General features: G+C 46.3%; 3 protein-coding genes across 3 annotated transcripts; 1 reads left to right on the top strand and 2 right to left on the bottom strand.

Moving 5' to 3' along the window:
• Positions 1-13: 13 nt before the first annotated feature.
• slc5a2 (solute carrier family 5 member 2) lies at positions 14-8,187 on the bottom strand. The gene is made up of 15 exons (XM_029714819.1): positions 7,488-8,187; positions 7,202-7,273; positions 6,751-6,855; positions 6,569-6,628; positions 6,369-6,473; positions 5,878-5,983; positions 5,245-5,325; positions 2,701-2,930; positions 2,316-2,451; positions 2,018-2,125; positions 1,743-1,893; positions 1,424-1,592; positions 895-1,110; positions 555-690; positions 14-354 (listed from the first exon to the last, which is right to left on the bottom strand). The coding sequence occupies exons 1-15, from the start codon at positions 7,596-7,598 to the stop codon at positions 137-139; spliced, it is 2,004 nt and encodes a 667-aa protein (XP_029570679.1). The 5' UTR covers positions 7,599-8,187; the 3' UTR covers positions 14-136.
• A 678-nt stretch (positions 8,188-8,865) lies between these two features.
• LOC115163155 (kelch-like protein 12) lies at positions 8,866-12,867 on the bottom strand. Its single transcript, XM_029714820.1, has 5 exons — positions 12,210-12,867; positions 11,719-11,872; positions 11,536-11,614; positions 11,113-11,340; positions 8,866-10,934 (listed from the first exon to the last, which is right to left on the bottom strand). Exons 2-5 carry the CDS (start codon positions 11,870-11,872, stop codon positions 9,458-9,460), a joined length of 1,938 nt encoding a protein of 645 aa, XP_029570680.1. The 5' UTR covers positions 12,210-12,867; the 3' UTR covers positions 8,866-9,457.
• A 75-nt stretch (positions 12,868-12,942) lies between these two features.
• Positions 12,943-18,032, top strand: LOC115163158 (serine--tRNA ligase, mitochondrial-like). The gene is made up of 10 exons (XM_029714822.1): positions 12,943-13,160; positions 13,436-13,894; positions 14,197-14,242; positions 14,353-14,440; positions 14,560-14,669; positions 14,814-14,897; positions 15,059-15,159; positions 15,282-15,347; positions 15,479-15,529; positions 17,644-18,032. Exons 3-10 carry the CDS (start codon positions 14,205-14,207, stop codon positions 17,703-17,705), a joined length of 600 nt encoding a protein of 199 aa, XP_029570682.1. The 5' UTR covers positions 12,943-13,160; positions 13,436-13,894; positions 14,197-14,204; the 3' UTR covers positions 17,706-18,032.
• Positions 18,033-18,092: the final 60 nt, after the last annotated feature.

An 18,092-nucleotide genomic window follows, 5' to 3' on the forward strand; every position in this document is an offset into this window, starting at 1 on the left:
TCAAGAAAGGGGCTACACAGAACTACTTTATTTTTATGAATAGATGTGTGTCCATCGAATGACATACACTTTTGGTTTAATTCAAAATCTAGTGAGAATGACCGAAAGTGCACTTTATCAATGGTCCCTAGCCCCCTCATGCATAGTAACCCCACAGGAAGACTGCCACGGCCATCATAACCAGGGCATTAGCATCAACAATATGCTTCCAGAAGGGCTCCTCACTGATGTCAGGCAGCTCTTTGGATGCCTCAGTAACCTCCTCCTCTGTTAGCTCTGGGACCTGAGTGCCGCTGACGCCACAGAACCAGCCAACGAGACGACAGATACCTGATTTGGGTTCTTCAGCATCCACTAACAAAGGAAATAAAACAAGATTATGGGCTTGTTAGACATTGCAGGCGAGTCAAGACAATCTACAAATCCTTTCGCATAATAAAAAAACTAATCGTAGATCAGTCAGTCCCAATTTACCCACAACGCATCATGGATTTGATCTGCACTACTGTAGTGGTGGGGGGCGTTGACACAAGTGGAAGTATGTTCTCTCATACCTGGGCTGTCCTCAGACTTGTCTCTGCTTTTCTCCTCTGCCTCCCTGCGTGCTATCCTCCCCTTCACTTCCTGCTTCCAGTCAAGGTCATCCCTCTCTTCCTTGGAGTGGCGGAGGCTGAACACAAGACGGTGGAGCTAGGAGAAGAGCAGTTCTATCAGAAATCACTCACAGAGCATTACATGGGTAGATGCATACCACCATCGGTTTATTCATCTCTGAGTTTATAGTAAATTCTCATTAAAATGGGTAAGATTCCCTTGCATTAATAATATCTAATGGATGCAGGCATTTGATAAAACAGTTGAGGCACACTGTCTATTCTGCCTACGAGCACTCACATGTTTGTCATCTATGGCCGGTGTACAGTAGCTGACCAGCAGCACCAGGATGGAGGTGCAGAAGAAGAGCAGCACAGCGAAGTAGAGGTAATGGACCCCACACACCAGAGTGGGGCAGTTTGAAGGGAACAGGCAGCTGCCTGAGCCAAACCAAAACTCTGGCCCCATACGGCACAGCCCCATAGCTAGGCCCCCCATCAGGCCCCAAAACGCCCCCTGAAATAAAAATGTAATACCAAAGTAAACGGAAGGAAAAGTTCATCCAGTGGTATATGTCTGGGTCTGTATTCACAAAGAGTCTCAAATTAAGAGTGCTGATGTAGAATAACTTTGGCATTTTAGATCGTAATGAATAAGGTTATATGAACGGGGGGGACCTGATCCTAGATCGGCAGTCCTACCTTGAGATGCCTTGTGAATAAGGGCCCAGATGTCTCTCTCACATTCATAGGTTACATTGCCAATGCTTTTCCTATGTCGTCCCTCTCACAACAATGTAACTAGAACACAACACACCCTCTGACCTCACCTGCTCATTGACCCTCTTCACAAACACAGCCAGGAAGAAGACTGAGGCGATAGGCGGGGCCAGGTAGCTGGTCACTGATTGGATGTAGTCAAACAGCTGACCGCTCTGGGCCGCCTGGACCACAGGGATCCAGCAGATACTGACGGCTACGATGACGAGGACCCACACTCTGAGAGGGAGAGACGGAGTCAGTGAGAGGCAGACATTTTATTGGAACATACATTATATTGACCTACTCCAGCAAATGGTCTGTGACAGCTGAACTTTTCTACCTAAACCAAGTTTTTGTATGTAAACCAAGTGAAAAAAAGGCCCAGACCTGCCAACGACCATGAGCTCGCTCTCTCTGGCCTGCGGTCTGAAGCGGGTCCAGATGTCCATGGTGAACAGGGTGCTGCTGCTGTTGAAGATGGAAGCCAGGGAGCTCATCAGGGCCGCCAGCATGACCGCCAGCATCAGGCCCCTCAGACCTGGGGGAGAGGGAGAGGAGACGGGGGAGAGAGAAATTGTGTGTGTAAAAAATATATATATAACACGGTAAAAGTGTCACCCAGATCTGAGCAACAAGTTCAGCAGAGGAAAGAGACTTCTCACCATTGGGCATGACAGAGACCACCAGTTTGGGGTAGGCGATGTTGGAGCAGCCCACCTCCGTCCCACACACCTTCTTACACACCTCTGGCACCACACAACCCACCTCATCTGTCAACAGAGAGAAGACAGGCTCTGTTACCATAATGACAGGAGGAAAAGAGAGGGAACACCACACACACATATTCAGGGTAAAAAAGGTATTTTACTGAGTCTTTTGCTGCGTGCTTGTTTCCCTGTTCATGAAACTCTCCACTCAACTCTGTGTCAATCCTATGATGGCATATTTTTGGGAACTCACCTGGAAAGAGCACGCGGCTGATCATTCCGGGGAACACCATAAGGAACATGGGGAGCAGTTTCAGGTATCCACACATGATGCAGCCCGCCTTCACATGGGTCAGACTGCGGGCCGCCAGGCAGCGCTGCACGATCACCTATACACACAGATACCAGATCAACTCAACCAACGATTGAATCTTCCCATCTGATCCATGTTGTTTCACATCCATCAAATTGAAGTATCTCTCACCATAGCAACAGAATGAGCAGAGCAGACATCAACATTATGTCAAATTAGATTCAGTCAGCAAGGTGCAGTTTTGAATGGGTCATCTACACTAAATGCACTGTGAAATAAACCCACATATGAATTCCATCCACTGTGTTCCTATGAGCTTATTTACCTGGTCGGTGCACCAATACCAGCCGCCCACAATGGCGATGCCAAAGAGGACCCCCGGCCAGGGCAGGTCCCCGGTCACGGGGTCCCTGAGCAGCTGGAAGGCGTCGTCGCGGGGGGTGAAGCACTGGGGGGAGATGTTGTAGCGCTGGGGCTCCAGGGACTGGTACTTGGAGGGCAGTGCTAACCTGTACTTCTCCAGCAGAGCGTTGTAGCCCCCCACCTCAAAGAAGGCTGAGGACAGGATGAGAAAGGAAGAGGGACACACACATAATGTCACATAGGGAGCAGAGGTCAGGAGGAGTGGACTGGGAGATCTATAGTGGGTCTACAGTGCGGATAGGTCAAGGAAGTGGTTTACTAAAGGTGGTGGTGGATGAGAAAGGGAGGTTGGATGAAGGAGTGGGTGGTGGATGAGAGAGGGAGGTTGGATGAAGGAGTGGGTGGTGGATGAGAGAGGGAGGTTGGATGAAGGAGTGGGTGGTGGATGAGAGAGGGAGGTTGGATGAAGGAGTGGGTGGTGGATGAGAGAGGGAGGTTGGATGAAGGAGTGGGTGGTGGATGAGAGAGGGAGGTTGGATGAAGGAGTGGGTGGTGGATGAGAGAGGGAGGTTGGATGAAGGAGTGAGTGACTGAGTGAGTGAGTGAGTGCACTAACAGATTCACTAGACACGGCAGCTAATTGAACATGACCAGTTGAGTCAGTTGTCACTTCACAATGATACAATAGTTGACAATACAAAATACACATTTTAAAAGTCACATTGTGGACCACTGAAATAGTGTTTTGAGACACTAAATGCAGTCATAATCAAAACATGGTACAGTATTTCATTTAGAGGTACAGTATCCATAATACATGACATCATCTTTACATCATTGGTATCAGTTAGTATACAGTTCTTTCAGAAAGTATTCAGACACCTTCCCCTTTTCCACATTTTGTTACATTACAGCCTTATTCTAAAATTAATTAAATAAAATATTTTCCTCATCACTCCCCATAATGACAAAGCAAAAACAGGTTTTTAGACATTTTTGCAAATGCATTAAATAAAAAACAGAAATACCTCATTTACATAAGTATTCAGACCCTTTGCTACGAGACTTGAAATTGAGCTCAGGTGCATCCTGTTTCAATTGATCACCGTTGAGATGTGTCTACAACTTCATTGGAGTCCCCCTGTGGTAAATTGAATTGATTGGACATGATTTGGAAAGGCACACACCTGTCTATATAAGGTTGACAGTTGACAGTGCATGTCAGAGCAAATACCAAGCCATGAGGTCGAAGGAATTTTCCGTAGAGTTCCGAGACAGAATTGTGTTGAGGCACAGATCTGGGGAACTATACTAAAACATTTCTGCAGCATTGAAGGTTCCCAAGAACACGGTGGCCTCCATCATTCTTAAATGGAAGAAGTTTGGAACCACCAAGACTCATCCTAGAGCTGGCCGCCTGGCTAAACTGAGCAATTGTGGGAGAAGGGCCTTGGTCAGGGAGGTGACCAAGAACCCGATGGTCACTCGGACAGAGCTCCAGAGTTCCTCTGAGATGGGAAAACGTTCCAGAAGTATAACCATCTCTGCAGCACTCCACCAATCAGGCCTTTATGGTAAAGTGGCCAGACGGAAGCCAATCCTCAGTAAAAGGCACATGACAGCTCGCTGTTTGCCAAAAGGCACCTAAAGGACTCTCAGACCATGAGAAGCAAGATTCTCTGGTCTGATAAAACCAAGATTGAACTCTTTGGCCTGAATGTCAAGCATCATGCCTGGAGTAAACCTGGCACCATCCCTACGGTGAAGCATGGTGGTAGCAGCATTATGCTGTGGGGATGTTTTTCAGCAGCAGGGACTGGGAGACTAGTCAGGATCGAGGGAAAGATGAACGAAGCAAAGTACAAAGAGATCCTTGATGAAAACCTGTTCCAGAGCTCTCAGGACCTCAGACTGGGGCGGAGGTTCACCTTCCAACAGGACAATGACCCTAAGCACACAGCCAAGACAACGCAGAAGTGGCTTCGGGACAAGTCTCTGAATGTCCTTGAGTGGCCCAGCCAGAGCCCGGACTTGAACCCGATCAAACATCTCTGGAGAGACCTGAAGATAGCTGTGCGGTGATGCTCCCCATCTAACCTGACAGAGCTTGAGAGGATCTGCAGAGAAGAATGGGAGAAACTCCCCAAATACAGGTGTGCCAAGCTTGTAGCGTCATACCCAAGAAGACTCAAGACTGTAATCGCTGCCAAAGGTGCTTCAACAAAGTACTGAGGAAAGGGTCTGAATACTTATGTAAATGGGGGGGAAACTATTTATTTAATCAATTTTAGAAAAAGACTGTAAAGTTACAAAATGTGGACAAAGTCAAGGGGTCTGAATACTTTCCGAATGCACCGTATATACACATGAATGCATAAACAAAAAGGACATTTAAGCACCGATTAAGAAACGTCTCCATTTCTTGTTACTCCGTCATGCATTGAGTAACAAGTGGAGTCAACAAGATGGAATGTGTGGCACTCTGGACACAGGACTCTGAACTTACCGAAACCTGTGAGGCTGAAGGCGCCAGCGATGATGACAAATGTCTGGACGGTGTCTGTGTACATCAGAGCAGCTAGGCCCCCTAGTGAGCAAAACAGATCACCACAGATGAATACGTTTCAAGTTTCAGTGTCAAGTACAGTGAAATGCCTTTCTTGACAACTCAAAACACAACAATGCAATAATCAATAACAATGTATTACTAGAAAAAAAAACACAAGAAAGTAGAATAAGAAATGCACAATAAAGTAAATAAGTAGGCATAAGTTCCAATAGCATATTTACATGTGCAGGGATACTGGAGTGATAGAGGTAGATATGTATTGGGGTAAGGTGACTAGGCAACAATAACCCAGTTAATGAACAAACCACTGAGGTCATCTAGGACAGTGTTTCCCAAACTCGGAGTTGGGGAACATTCCTCTAGGATACACACACACACAATACAATGATTATCTATTCACCTCTAGATGACCCTACACACTCTTTGGGCTGAGGTTAACAGACAAAATGCCCGAGGCTCTGTTTTTTCCCTATGGGTCATCTTTTCCAATCATGACCTCTCTTTAATCGCGGACAGCCTTTTCTTCAACAAGTAATGAAAGCATTTTGTGCATAATTTGATCAAACAGACCTGTGACTGTGTACAGAGCTGTGATGGAGAGCAGGGCTATCACAGCCACATAGATGTTCCAGCCTAGAGCCTGCTGGATGAACACAGCCCCAGAGAACATGTCCACCTGGAGAGAGAGATGAGGAGACAGACAGACTGGTCCACAGGTATGTTTATACCGCAATAAAACGTACAGAACTCAGGAGTCTTAGCAATACCACAGATACAATCAATATTGAAGAAAATGTCATGATGAAGGACTGTGGGGGACGTTTCTAGCATGTTACAAACAGTGCCCCATAGTGCTGTCCATAGACCAGGGCTCTCCAACCCTGTTCCTGGAGAGCCACCCTCCTTTGGGTTTTCGCTCCAACCCCAGATATAACTAGCCTGATTCAGTTTATCAACCAGCTAATCATTAGAATCAGGTGTGCTAGATTAGGGTTGGAGCGAAAACCTACAGGACGGTAGCTCTCCACGAACAAGGTTGGGGAGCCCTGTCCTAGACTCACAGAGATTTTGGTGAAGATGTAGAGGAACAGAGAAATGACGGAGAGGTACAGACTGATCCTGGTTCCCCCAAACCTCTTCTTCAGGTACTGAGGCATTGTAATTACCTAAGCAATGGGAAATGCAGAAATTACAGACAAATGGGCACAATTCTCTGCAGTATGCCATGTTAGCTGGCATATAATGGTCTTGTGTAACTTACCCCCGCTGTGAGGTAGACGGGGACAAACAGCCAGCCCAATAGGAGCACGATAAACAAGGCCTGGGTAGAGAAAGAGGGCTCCAATGTCAGAAGAATCTCAATTTCCTGATCAGCACATTTTACAAAACAAAACTCTCTAATAACATGTCATAACTTATTTTAAGGGGGCAAATTATACTTACATTCCACTCAAACCCCCCCACAGCAATTCCACTGGCCGCTCCGGTACCAGCAAGGCCCACAAAGTGACCACTACCAATATTACTGGCAAACAGTGATGCTCCAACCTAGAGAGAGAGAGAGAGACACGGGGGAGAACTGTTCAAGGAGAAACACATCATCATGATGTGGCATGTGACGCTTTGCTTCTGGAATATCCTATATCTTGAAAACTTGACTGTTGACATGCAAAACATATTGGGACTGTATCAACAGTGGACTAATTAAACAAATACCAAAAGATAGCTTTTGAGTGGAATTGTCCTTGAACACACATACAGGCTGTAATGTATACAACGGGACTGGGCAAAACAGGAAAGGTGACTGGAAGCAAAAACTAGTGGAAGCAGAGACCCAAAGGGTTAGTTAAAATACAAGAGTTGTCAAAGGGGTTAAAGGTCAAGTTGAACTCACTGGCCACCATGTCATGGTCCGTCCTGCCAAAAAGTAGCCTCCCACAGTTCCACGGTTGGTCCGGAACATAGACTGGAAGACAGGACATTCACTGGATGTAATCCCTAAACAGTGGTTTACCTCATGACATACTCTACTGTATTGTACATGTCAATAAGTGGAATATGACCTATACAAGTACCCAGTTTGACATAACATCATTATGATCAATTATACATGGAGAGTCATGTATAACTTAAAACTATGTAGGCTACAGACAGATATACAGATAGGTGTAACTACGAACCCAGACGCCCACGCCAATGACCAGAATGAAGTAGCCGATTATGACCAAGATATCAGCTAGATTATTAATGGTCCTCGTCGCCGGTGTGGTCTCAGACGTGGGATTCTCCATTTCTCAACAAAAATGAAGAACGGCGTCAACGGCCCTAATAATGTCAAACCAAAGGGTATCAGTCCAGGACTTGGAGGAAAGGATAATGATAATACAAGTGTCTATTAAATAGAGGGCTCCCTTCCTAACGTCCGATAAGAGAAAGGCCAGGTGAAGGAGAGAATGGTCAGAGTGGATGGTCTGTAAGACCTTTGGTCGCCAGAAAAAGACTGACTCAGGTGTTTATTAATGACAGTAATAATTAACGCCTAGCCTCTTCACTTACACACACGGCTGAGTTCTAGTAAAAAAATCCATTAGTTCAGTCCAACCTTCTATCGTAACATGTCAAACAAACTTGATTTTCTCTTCCATGTGAAAATGGTTATATTGGTAACTTAATTCAATTGTTCCAGGTGTCAACATTTGGTTTACCGTGACCCAAAATGTGCCTAAAGCAAGAACAAAGACCACATCCGCTGTCATATCAGTCTCTGACCAAAGGCTTCACCCCCACCACTACAAAGACCCTGCTGGAAATGTGTTGAGCGAGACTACGAGACCGTCCATTCTAAATGTGACTCCGGTTAATGATTTCTTCTCTTTTAGTAACATACACAAAATAACAGAATGACAAACGGACCGATAGACCTGTTGTCATAGCCCAGAGAGGAACATTGTAAAACAGGAGAATAATCCCCAAAATCTTAAACATTTCCTTTAATCATTTGATAGAATAACTGTCATCAAATTATCAATTTGTCTTTCAGTTCAAAAACACAAATCAGATTACATCAGTGAGGTGATGTTTCTCTTATTAAGGGGTATGAGGTATTGGGGGGGATCCCTTGTTGTTACATACCATAATCCAACGTTCACTCCCCAACACAGACACATTTGCACTCTTCACACAGCTCTATGGTGCAAAGGGGCGTGCTCAACTAAAATCCAAAATAAACATGTCCGTCTAAAAACCAAAAAGATGTCAGGTATTCTGGTGGATCTGCCTGCTCTTGGTCTTGTGGTAAGTAACCCATGCATCTGGAAATTAAATCGAATTCTGTGGTCTGCAATCTGAACCAAAATAAAAGTGAATTTTCAGAAATGAATTGTTTTGAGACCTTATTCTTTAAAATCCTAGCATGGGTTACAGTTGTTTGAGTGTGGAGACTTGGGTGCATTAGTGATTACGAAACCACGCTATCCCGTCTGATGATAACACGATCTGATTGGAGGAGTGTTAGGGTGAATAGCGATGAAGAGAAACTGACCGAAAATAACAAGAGACTAAAATCTAGGTCATGTTTATTAGAGAAAAAAAAAACGTTACAAAACATGTTGCAACGCAAACCAAAAATGAATGTATAGTTTATTGGACAAGTCCAGGTAGGTGGTCCTTCCCTGTTTCAGTTAATTTTCTTCTGTTTGGTGCCTAATGAACAATGGCCCTGGAATCACTGGATAGTGAAAGATTAAAGTTACATAAAAGTGGGATCCTTTGGTGAATTTCATAAAGTTTGGGATAGAAAAGGAAATAAAAAATGAAAACACCTCATCAAATTTCAATAAACAAAATGTAAACCCTGCCAAACATTCACAGCCAGTCATTCACAACATAGGAATTTAACGGCTGCATAGGCCTATAAAGTGGCAAAGGCTGAGGATGTGTGTTCAACAGGCAGACAAGTTTCAAACCATTTTAATGCATTCAAATCATGTTTGAGAAGGACTTGAGCGTTTTTGTGGCATACGGTGGTTACATTCAGATGTGAGTCCCTTTCCCCCCACTGTCTCAAGTGTTAAAAGTTAATAACATTACATTTCATTACTGAAACCCCATGAATGCTGGTCTTAGCCACAGCTCATTAGTCCTGCTGTGGCTAGTCATCATCAGGATTGCGGTCCTCCCGAGCCAGTCTCAGTCGGGACAGGATGTGTTTCTTGGGGAACTTGAGGGTGGTACAGCCAAACTGGCTGACTCCCCCAGTGTCTCCAGGTAGTTTCTCCCGTCTCTGGACCCAGCTGCGCCAGCCAGGCTTCCAACAGTACACACTGTCATAGAAACGGGAGCCGTTCTCCCCGCCCAGCACGTATATCCTGCGTTTCCACCTGGCCACGCCCCCGGCAGCAATCCGCCTCGGCAGCCCTGGGAAAACTACCGGACTAGGGGCTCGGTCGCTCCCCCCGCTCCTCTCTGCCACCACCGCCCCCGTCACCTCCCGCTCCACCCCTGAGCCCCGGCCCTCCCTGAAGAACAGCACTCGCCCCGTGGCGTCCAGAGGTTCCAGGTGGGTGTAGTTCCCATCTATAAACTTTGTGGCGTCCCTCATGTAGCCTCCGATGGCACAGACCCCTCCCCGCACCGCCACCCCTCCGGCCAGGCAGGTGGCGCCAGAGTCCAGTCCCACACGGGTCCATGAGTCAGTCAGGGTGTGGTAAATGAGCACGCCAGCGTGCACCACCGCCCGGTTCTGCTCCAGCGTGGTGCCGCCCAGAAGGTAAATGCGGCCGCGCAGGGCGGCACAGGCAAAGGAGCGCAGCGGCAGGGGCAGACGGGGCCCAGGGCCCCACTGGAGAGAGGCCAGGTCCAGGATCTCACAGGAGTCCAGCATGGCTCCTCTGTTGCAGCCCCCCAGGGCGTAGAGTGACTCCCCACAGCCCAGCAGACCCAGCATGGCCCGGGGCTGCACCATGGGCGACCGCTCCTGCCAGCGATCCAACACAGAGTCATACTCATGGACCTCTGTGGACACCGTGCCCCCCCGCAGGATGCCCCCCGCTACGAACAGCCGCCCCCCGATGGCCGTGCAACCTGGGCACAGCAGAGAGCCCAGGGCAGCCAGCTTCTCCCATTTCCCTGTACGCGGGTCGAAGCAGTCCACAGTGAAGTCCCTCTCGTTCAGCGACTCGTCCTCCCGTGGCTTCAGGTCCACACACACGATCTTCTTCTCGAACATGCCTTCCCGGGGCCTCAGCGGGCCCCCCAGGCCCTCCCCAGCCGCTGCAGGGCCCAGCTCCTGGCTCAGCCGCCGGCTCTCCTCCAGGGACAGCAGGCCGGGGCGGAGGTGATGGAGCAGGGCCGGCATGTGGCTGTAACGGTCCAGGGGCTGGTGCTCGGCCCAGCGGCGCGCCGCGTCGTACACTTCTGCCTCAGAGTCTACGCCCAGGCGGTCGGAGCCCAGCAGGCTGCCCAGGGTGCCTGGGTCCAGCAGGAGGAAGTCCTTCTGGCGGGCCACGCGTGGGAAGTGCTGTGCCACCAGCCTCAGAGAGGCCCTCAGGAGCAGCTGGTCGTGGTGGGAGCGGGCCAGAGAGTACATGCCCAGGCAGTTGTCCACAGACAGGTGTTCAAACAGGAACCTATGGACACACACAGATGTTCGAGGATGGAAACCCAGACAATAAAAGATGGCTTTTAAAAATGCTATAAAAACGATGTGGCAGTTACTGAACTGCACAGGCTTAAGAGTATCAGCAGCATTCTGGACCGGGGAAAAGACAACGTATCTGTGTCAGGCAGCACTGACTATATAGTTACCTGGAGCACAGGTCCTGCAGGGGCATCACTTGAAGCCGATTGGCCGCCACAAACAGGTCCTCGGCCGTGTCCAAGCAGAGCCCCGCCTCCCCAGTGTAGACGAACTGGATGACAGTCTCCATGACTGACGGCGTCACCTCCTCCAATCGGATCTCAGTGAGACGGGACTCCACCAACGGGCTAGTGAACATGGCACGGAAATACGGACTGACTGCTGCCAAGAGGACTCTGAAGAGAGGCAGAAGCACGACGTCATTCACATAAGGGTGAGATAGGGTGTGACTACAATGAACTGCAGGACACTGGAGCACTGAAACGGCAGTAGGCATCGGAGTATGTGTCACATAGTGCATGTTGCTACACACAAAGGAATGTCTGGATGTCTGTAGTACACTAGAATTGAGAGAAGATCATTGACCCTACCTGTGACACATAAACCTCTTCCCCTCCACTAACAGAGTGACGTCACACAGCTGCTGAGCATCCAGTAGCTGCTTCAACCCTGACGGAGAGAAGAAGTAAAGAGTGAGGAGATAGAAAGAGACTTATATGATATAGGCAGCACATGAGTGATGCATTCATTTGGATGTTCCCATTCCACCGGACCATGTGTGACGTAGTCCCCTAAAGGAGTGGTGCTGTCGTCGGGAAAGTCCTCTTCTTCGGAGTCGCTGTCCGAGAGGGGCTCCCCGCCCCCACCATCCCCATCCTGCCAGGGCTGTGGCCGCCAGGTGATCGTTCCTCCACGGACTGCACTCATCTGAAGATAGTCAAGCGTTGACATAATATACCACAGGAATATCAGGAACCTTTAACAACAAAAAACATTATTTCTGTCTCAAGGAGCCAGATACACACGATGGTGGCCAGTTATAATTATGATTTGATGTAGATAGATCTTAGTAATCTATTTAAGAGTAATTAGAGGGTCATGGTCAAGCTCAACTTCAAAGCCCTTTATGAATCGTATCCAACACTAAGCTACAGGCTGAATGAATGAATGTCTGGCAGCATTCCCTAGTCCTCTCTCTTATTGAGAAAATGAACAGGGGACATTCAGAAATAATGACACAAAATGACAATGTTGTTGACTTTACCTTGATCAAAGGGAGACTAGCCTACTTGGTGGTCCTGTCCTGGGCTCTGATTGTGTGGATGTCACCAGGGGCCAGACAGTTAGTAGTTTCACCTTTAAGCCCGATTGTCTGTAGTCAGTCAAGAAGGGAAGCTGACAGTTGCCATCCGTGTGTCCCACCCTCCGATCAGCCTGTCCTGGTCTGAGTGAGTACGGCCTCCAGTGTGGGGTGCAGCACGACTCATGGTTCTCAGAACCACCATGCAGGCTATAACAACAGACCGCCCGGCGGCGGCTAGCTAACGTTAGTTAGCAACTGCTGAATGCAGCTCTCTAAAATAACATCCGCCAAAGCACCCCTTTCTGTCTTATCCGGGGAATCAGTAAATCATGACAAGAAATACAAACATCTCAAACGCATTACAGTTGTTAAAAATATGAAACACTGGTTGTATTGCCCCAAGACCTGCATGACTATTGTCGGCCGCACGATTCACTTTTCCCCCTGTCCCAACTGCATTATCGCAATGCAATAGTTCCGCTAGTCTCATTGGCTAGCCTTTGAACCCGTACACGGATGTGACGTTTGTTTTGGACTCGTTCGTGCGCCTTATTTTATAACTAAAGCAAATTTAAGCGATATTTTGTTTTATACTTTCTAAACATTACATTTGTTACAGATTTTGCTCATATAATGTTCAGGTCCCATCATTTCATTGGTTGTCTTATTTGGTTCCGCCTCTATTTACCAACCTACTTCCGCATTGAAAAATGGCGACTTGCATTGGCATGGTTACCCGGCTTTGCACATTGAACACAATACAAGGCAGGGAACGAAAGTATTTACCCCCAGCCGCTCCACGCATGAGATGCGAAGTAGTCTGTACGAACATGTCCGCGAGGAGACTGACAAAGTAATTGCCAATGTGAAGACTCGGAAGGAGATCTACGGGGAGCAGATGTCAGGGAGATTGTAAGCGTTTCTGTATATCCCATCTCACTATGTTGAATATTGTAGATGTAGCCTAGTTACATGCGCTTTGCATGCTCTCTTGACCATCAAGTCATTGAAGTGTCTTTGATGTCCTTTCATATGCTCTGTCTGTCATTTTCCTTGAAGTACATTCATATGAATACAGCCTCCCTGAATGTGGCAGTGTAGGCTACTGCATTTGTATCAAGCACATTGCCTGGTCTCCATAGGCATACGTCAGTGGTGTGTTTCTGATGTACGTGTGTGTTTGGCAGCAACTTGAGGTGGTGAGTGAGGAAATCTCACAGCTGGAGGAGCAGAAGAACGTGATAAATCACAGAGTTCAGGCTCTTGTGGTCAGTTGATATATTGACAATGATACCAATAACTGTGCTTCGAAACATTGTTTCCGTGTTATGATGAGATATTATTTTGTGGGATTATTGTGATCAACATTTTCCTTCTCTTCACAGGACCAGAATGACAAGAAAGCCCTAGCTAATGTACTGTATGTTCTGTCTTGCCTGCTGTGACCTTATGGTATTATCACTTAACATCAAGGCTGAATAGAAAGAATACCCTTGTGGTAAGTAAACCCTAATCTTCTTCAGATTCCTTAGTTCAAGGAGGCTACGAAGGACGGTCAGGAGATCCGCCACCGGCTGAGCCAGCTTTACCCCCGAGAGCACTATGGCTGAGCCCTGAGGCTGCCCAACACCACACACCCCGATGTGGTGAGAATACACACACACACGTGTGAGGAAATATATATGATTAGAGAATCATTCTGAGAGAGACCTATGCGTATAGACCTTTAACTATAGGGAGACAAACACACACACACAACATACCCCCTCTCTCTGTTTATTCTGATCAGATGGCGTAGGCCATGAGTTAGGCTGCGATGGGGAGGTTGTGGGGTAAGGTCACCTGTGTGGGTGGGAATGGACAGGCCATGGAGAAACCAGAATGACTAGTAGTGATATACTAGTGTGCAGTTGTCGCTGTATCAACAAAGTTTCCTTTTCTCTTCTAGGTTATTTTATGGACCATGCTGTTAACTGGAAGGACCTTCCTGTCAGGTGAGGCACTTTCTGTGTAATAGGTTTCATTTGCTGACAACCCAGTGTAACATACAAGTGTATATGTGTTTTTATTAGAGATGAATGGTCCGATTTTTTTTCCATTGTAGGTCTGTGTGCAGTAGCACATGTTACAGGGCTGAGACGGACACAGGCAGAGAGACTTGGGGCCTTTACAGAGTACATCACTTCAACAAGGTAATGGGAAACAAAGCCAAATCTTTTAGAATCAACCAAGGACCAAGTAGTCTGCCATATTTGATGCGTGGTGTTAAAGTATCCTTGTGTTCTCATCCTCTGCTTGTGTGCCTGTCCAGGTGGAGATGTTTGGTGTGACTGCGGATGAGACTGGGGAGGAGAGCTCTCAGATGCTGGAGGAGTTCCTGTCCCTGCAGAAGGAGATCTCCTCCCTGGAGCTCCACTATAGGTCAGTGCTCCTCTCTGGCTCTCTGCATACACTCAATCTTGCTGGATAGATGCATAGCTAATGCTTTGAGTTGCACTGTATAGTGTATTTTGACATTTGTACACACCATAGCCATATATTTACATATACACTACTGTTCAAAAGTTTGGCGTTTGGAGCTAGGTCGCCCAGCACACAAGGAAGTACGACATTGAGGCGTGGATGCCAGGGAGGGACAGCTATGGCGAGGTGGGCATGATGGTACTACTATGATTGGTTAATCATATCCTGGATGGATGTTGTTTTTGTTTGAAAATCATTTCCCATTTTTGCTCTCAAAGCACTCGTGTCAGTTTTGTTGTCCAGTCTTGACATTTTTGTTTCTTCATTGGCTTGCCTTTGATTTCCAGCGGGTCTAACTGTACAGACTACCAAAGCAGATGCCTAAATATCCTATATAAGGGGGAGGATGGTAGCCTACACTACGCTCATACAGTGAGACCAGGAAGGGGCCAGTACATTCTTTATGTTATGAGATTCAGTATTTCTGTAATAGATTGCACAAGAAGAGATGAACCATTTTCTAAGCGTTTGAAGGTTATAATAACCACCATTATTTGCGTCCTACTCCAGGTGAATGCCACAGCGTGTGCTATTCCTCGTACTATCATTGCTATACTGGAGACTCATCAGACCAAGGTAAGAGAGAACACCTACTGTATTCCCAATACTTTTGTGGTTACATTCACCCATTATGAAAAGAAGTGTCTCTGATAACATGGAATGTATCTTTGTTACTCTCTATATCTCACTCACATGTCCATTTTCAGGAAGGGACAGTGTGTGTGCCTTGTGCCTCGCAGCCCTACCTGGGGATGGAGGTGAATGAAAAGCCAAAATACACTCCTTTTGAAATACATCGGACCGAACCAGCCCAATCGCATTCCCCACCCTGTCCCAAAGCCCAGATGACATCATGCACCAACACAGTTACATCAAGAGAACAACTGAAGCCTTTCCATCTACAGCTGAAGTGGGAAGTTTACATACACCTTAGCCAAATACATTTAAACTCAGTTTTTCACAATTCCTGACATTTAATCCTAGTAAAGATTCCCTGTTTTAGGTCAGTTAGGATCACCACTTTATTTTAAGAATGTGAAATGTCAGAATAATAGCAGAGAGAATGATTTATTTCAGCTTTTATTTCTTTCATCACATTCCCAGTGGGTCAGAAGTTTACATACGCTTAATTAGTATTTGGTTGCATTGCCTTTAAATTGTTTAACTTGGGTAAAAATTTTCGGATTGCCTTCCACAAGCTTCCTACAATAAGTTGGGTGAATTTTGGCCCATTTCCTCCTGACAGAGCTGGCGTAACTGAGTCAGGTTTGTAGGCCTCCTTGTTCGCACATGCTTTTTCAGTTCTGCCCACAGATGTTCTATAGCATTGAGGTCAGGGCTTTGTGATGGCCACTCCAATACCTTGACTTTGTTGTCCTTAAGCCATTTTGCCACAACTTTGGAAGTATGCTTGGGGTCATTGTCCATTTGGAAGACCCATTTGCGACCAAGCTTTAACTTCCTGACTGATGTCTTGAGATGTTGCTTCAATATATCCACATACATTTATTTCCTCACGATGCCATCTATTTCGTGAAGGGCACCAGTCCCTCCTGCACCCCCACAACATGATGCTGCCACCCCCATGCTTCACGGTTGGGATGGTGTTCTTCAGCTTGCAAAGCCTCCCCCTTTTTCCTCCAAACATAACGATGGTCATTATGGCCATGAGTTCTATTGTCGTTTCATCAGACCAGAGGACATTTCTCCAAAAAGTATGATCTTTGTCCCCATGTGCAGTTGCAAACTCTAGTCTGGCTTTTTTTAGGGCGGTTTTGGAGCAGTGGCTTCTTCCTTGCTGAGCGGCCTTTCAGGTTATGTCGATATAGGACTCGTTTTACTGTGGATATAGATACTTTTGTACCGGTTTCCTCCAGCATCTTCACAAGGTTCTTTGCTGTTGTTTTGGAATTGATTTGCACTTTTCGCACCAAAGTACGTTCATCTCTAGGAGACAGAACACGTCTCCTTCCTGAGCGGTATGACGGCTGCGTGGTCCCATGGTGTTTATACTTGCGTACTATTGTTTGTACAGATGAACGTGGTAACTTCAGGCGTTTGGAAATTGCTCCCAAGGATGAACCAGACTTGTGCAGGTCTACAATTTTTTTTCTGAGGTCTTGGCTGATATCTTTTGATTTTCCCATGGTGTCAAGCAAAGAGGCACTGAGTTTGAAGGTAGGCCTTGAAATACATCCACAGGTCCACCTCCAATTGACTCAGGCTAATTGACATCATTTATCAGAAGCTTCTAAAGCCATGACATCATTTTATGGAATTTTCCAAGCTGTTTAAAGGCACAGTCAACTCAGTGTATGTAAACTTCTGACCCACTGGAATTGTGATACAGTAAATTATAAGTGAAATAATCTGTCTGTAAACAATTGTTGGAAAAATTACTTGTGTCATGCACAAAGTAGATGTCCTAACTGACTTGCCAAAACTATAGTTTGCTAACAAGACATTTGTGGAGTGGTTGAAAAACGAGTTATATTGACTCCAACTTAAGTGTATGTAAACTTCCGACTTCAACTGTACATAAAGAGAACAACTGAAGCCTTTGCATCTACTAGTTTACTTATTCTGTGTAGCTCTGCCTCTGCCATGTAAATATATTAATGTCATACTGTTTGTGAATGTGTGTCACGATGACACTATCATAAACTGTCCTGTTTTGGTCTGCAAAAGATTAAAACTGCATTACATTAAAGAATTCCAGATCTGCAACCACACAGTAGGCTACCTTCAGAGAACTCAGTTCCGCTCTAACAAATCTAGACTTATTATATACTCAGAAACAACATATTACGGCAAATAAGTATTTCAGATGTAGTGGTTTTATTCATTGGGCCCCTGTTTATGCCCCACATAGGTGCAGTGCTGAGCCTGTGGCTGACCAGATTGCTCTGTCAGAGGCTCATCATTCAGGAGTGAGATCACAGGGTCCTTCACCCCCACTGCCTCGAAGTACTAGCACACTGGAATTACTGGGTGAAGAGGCACCAAACAGCTGGAATGACTGCGTTCCTATCCTTAATGCTGGGAAATGGATTAGAATAGAGTTGGTAATGAAGCCCAGATGTATAATGTGCCCCATCCAATAGCCAGAAAACACAGAGCAAAGATGTGGACAAAATGCTGTGCCATTAGACTGGGCATTACTTGCCATCAACTCTAAATGTGTAATTAATTGTGCTAGACACTACTATAATAACACAATGGAAATGTACACTACTTGTCAAATAAAAAAAATGTAATCTCCCTTCCCCCTCTTTACATAAAGCATGCATGCCTGCAGCATGGCGGGTTATGTGTTGTAAT

The sequence above is a fragment of the Salmo trutta genome, chromosome 26 (assembly GCF_901001165.1).
Source record: "Salmo trutta chromosome 26, fSalTru1.1, whole genome shotgun sequence".
Taxonomy (NCBI): Eukaryota; Metazoa; Chordata; class Actinopteri; order Salmoniformes; family Salmonidae; genus Salmo; species Salmo trutta.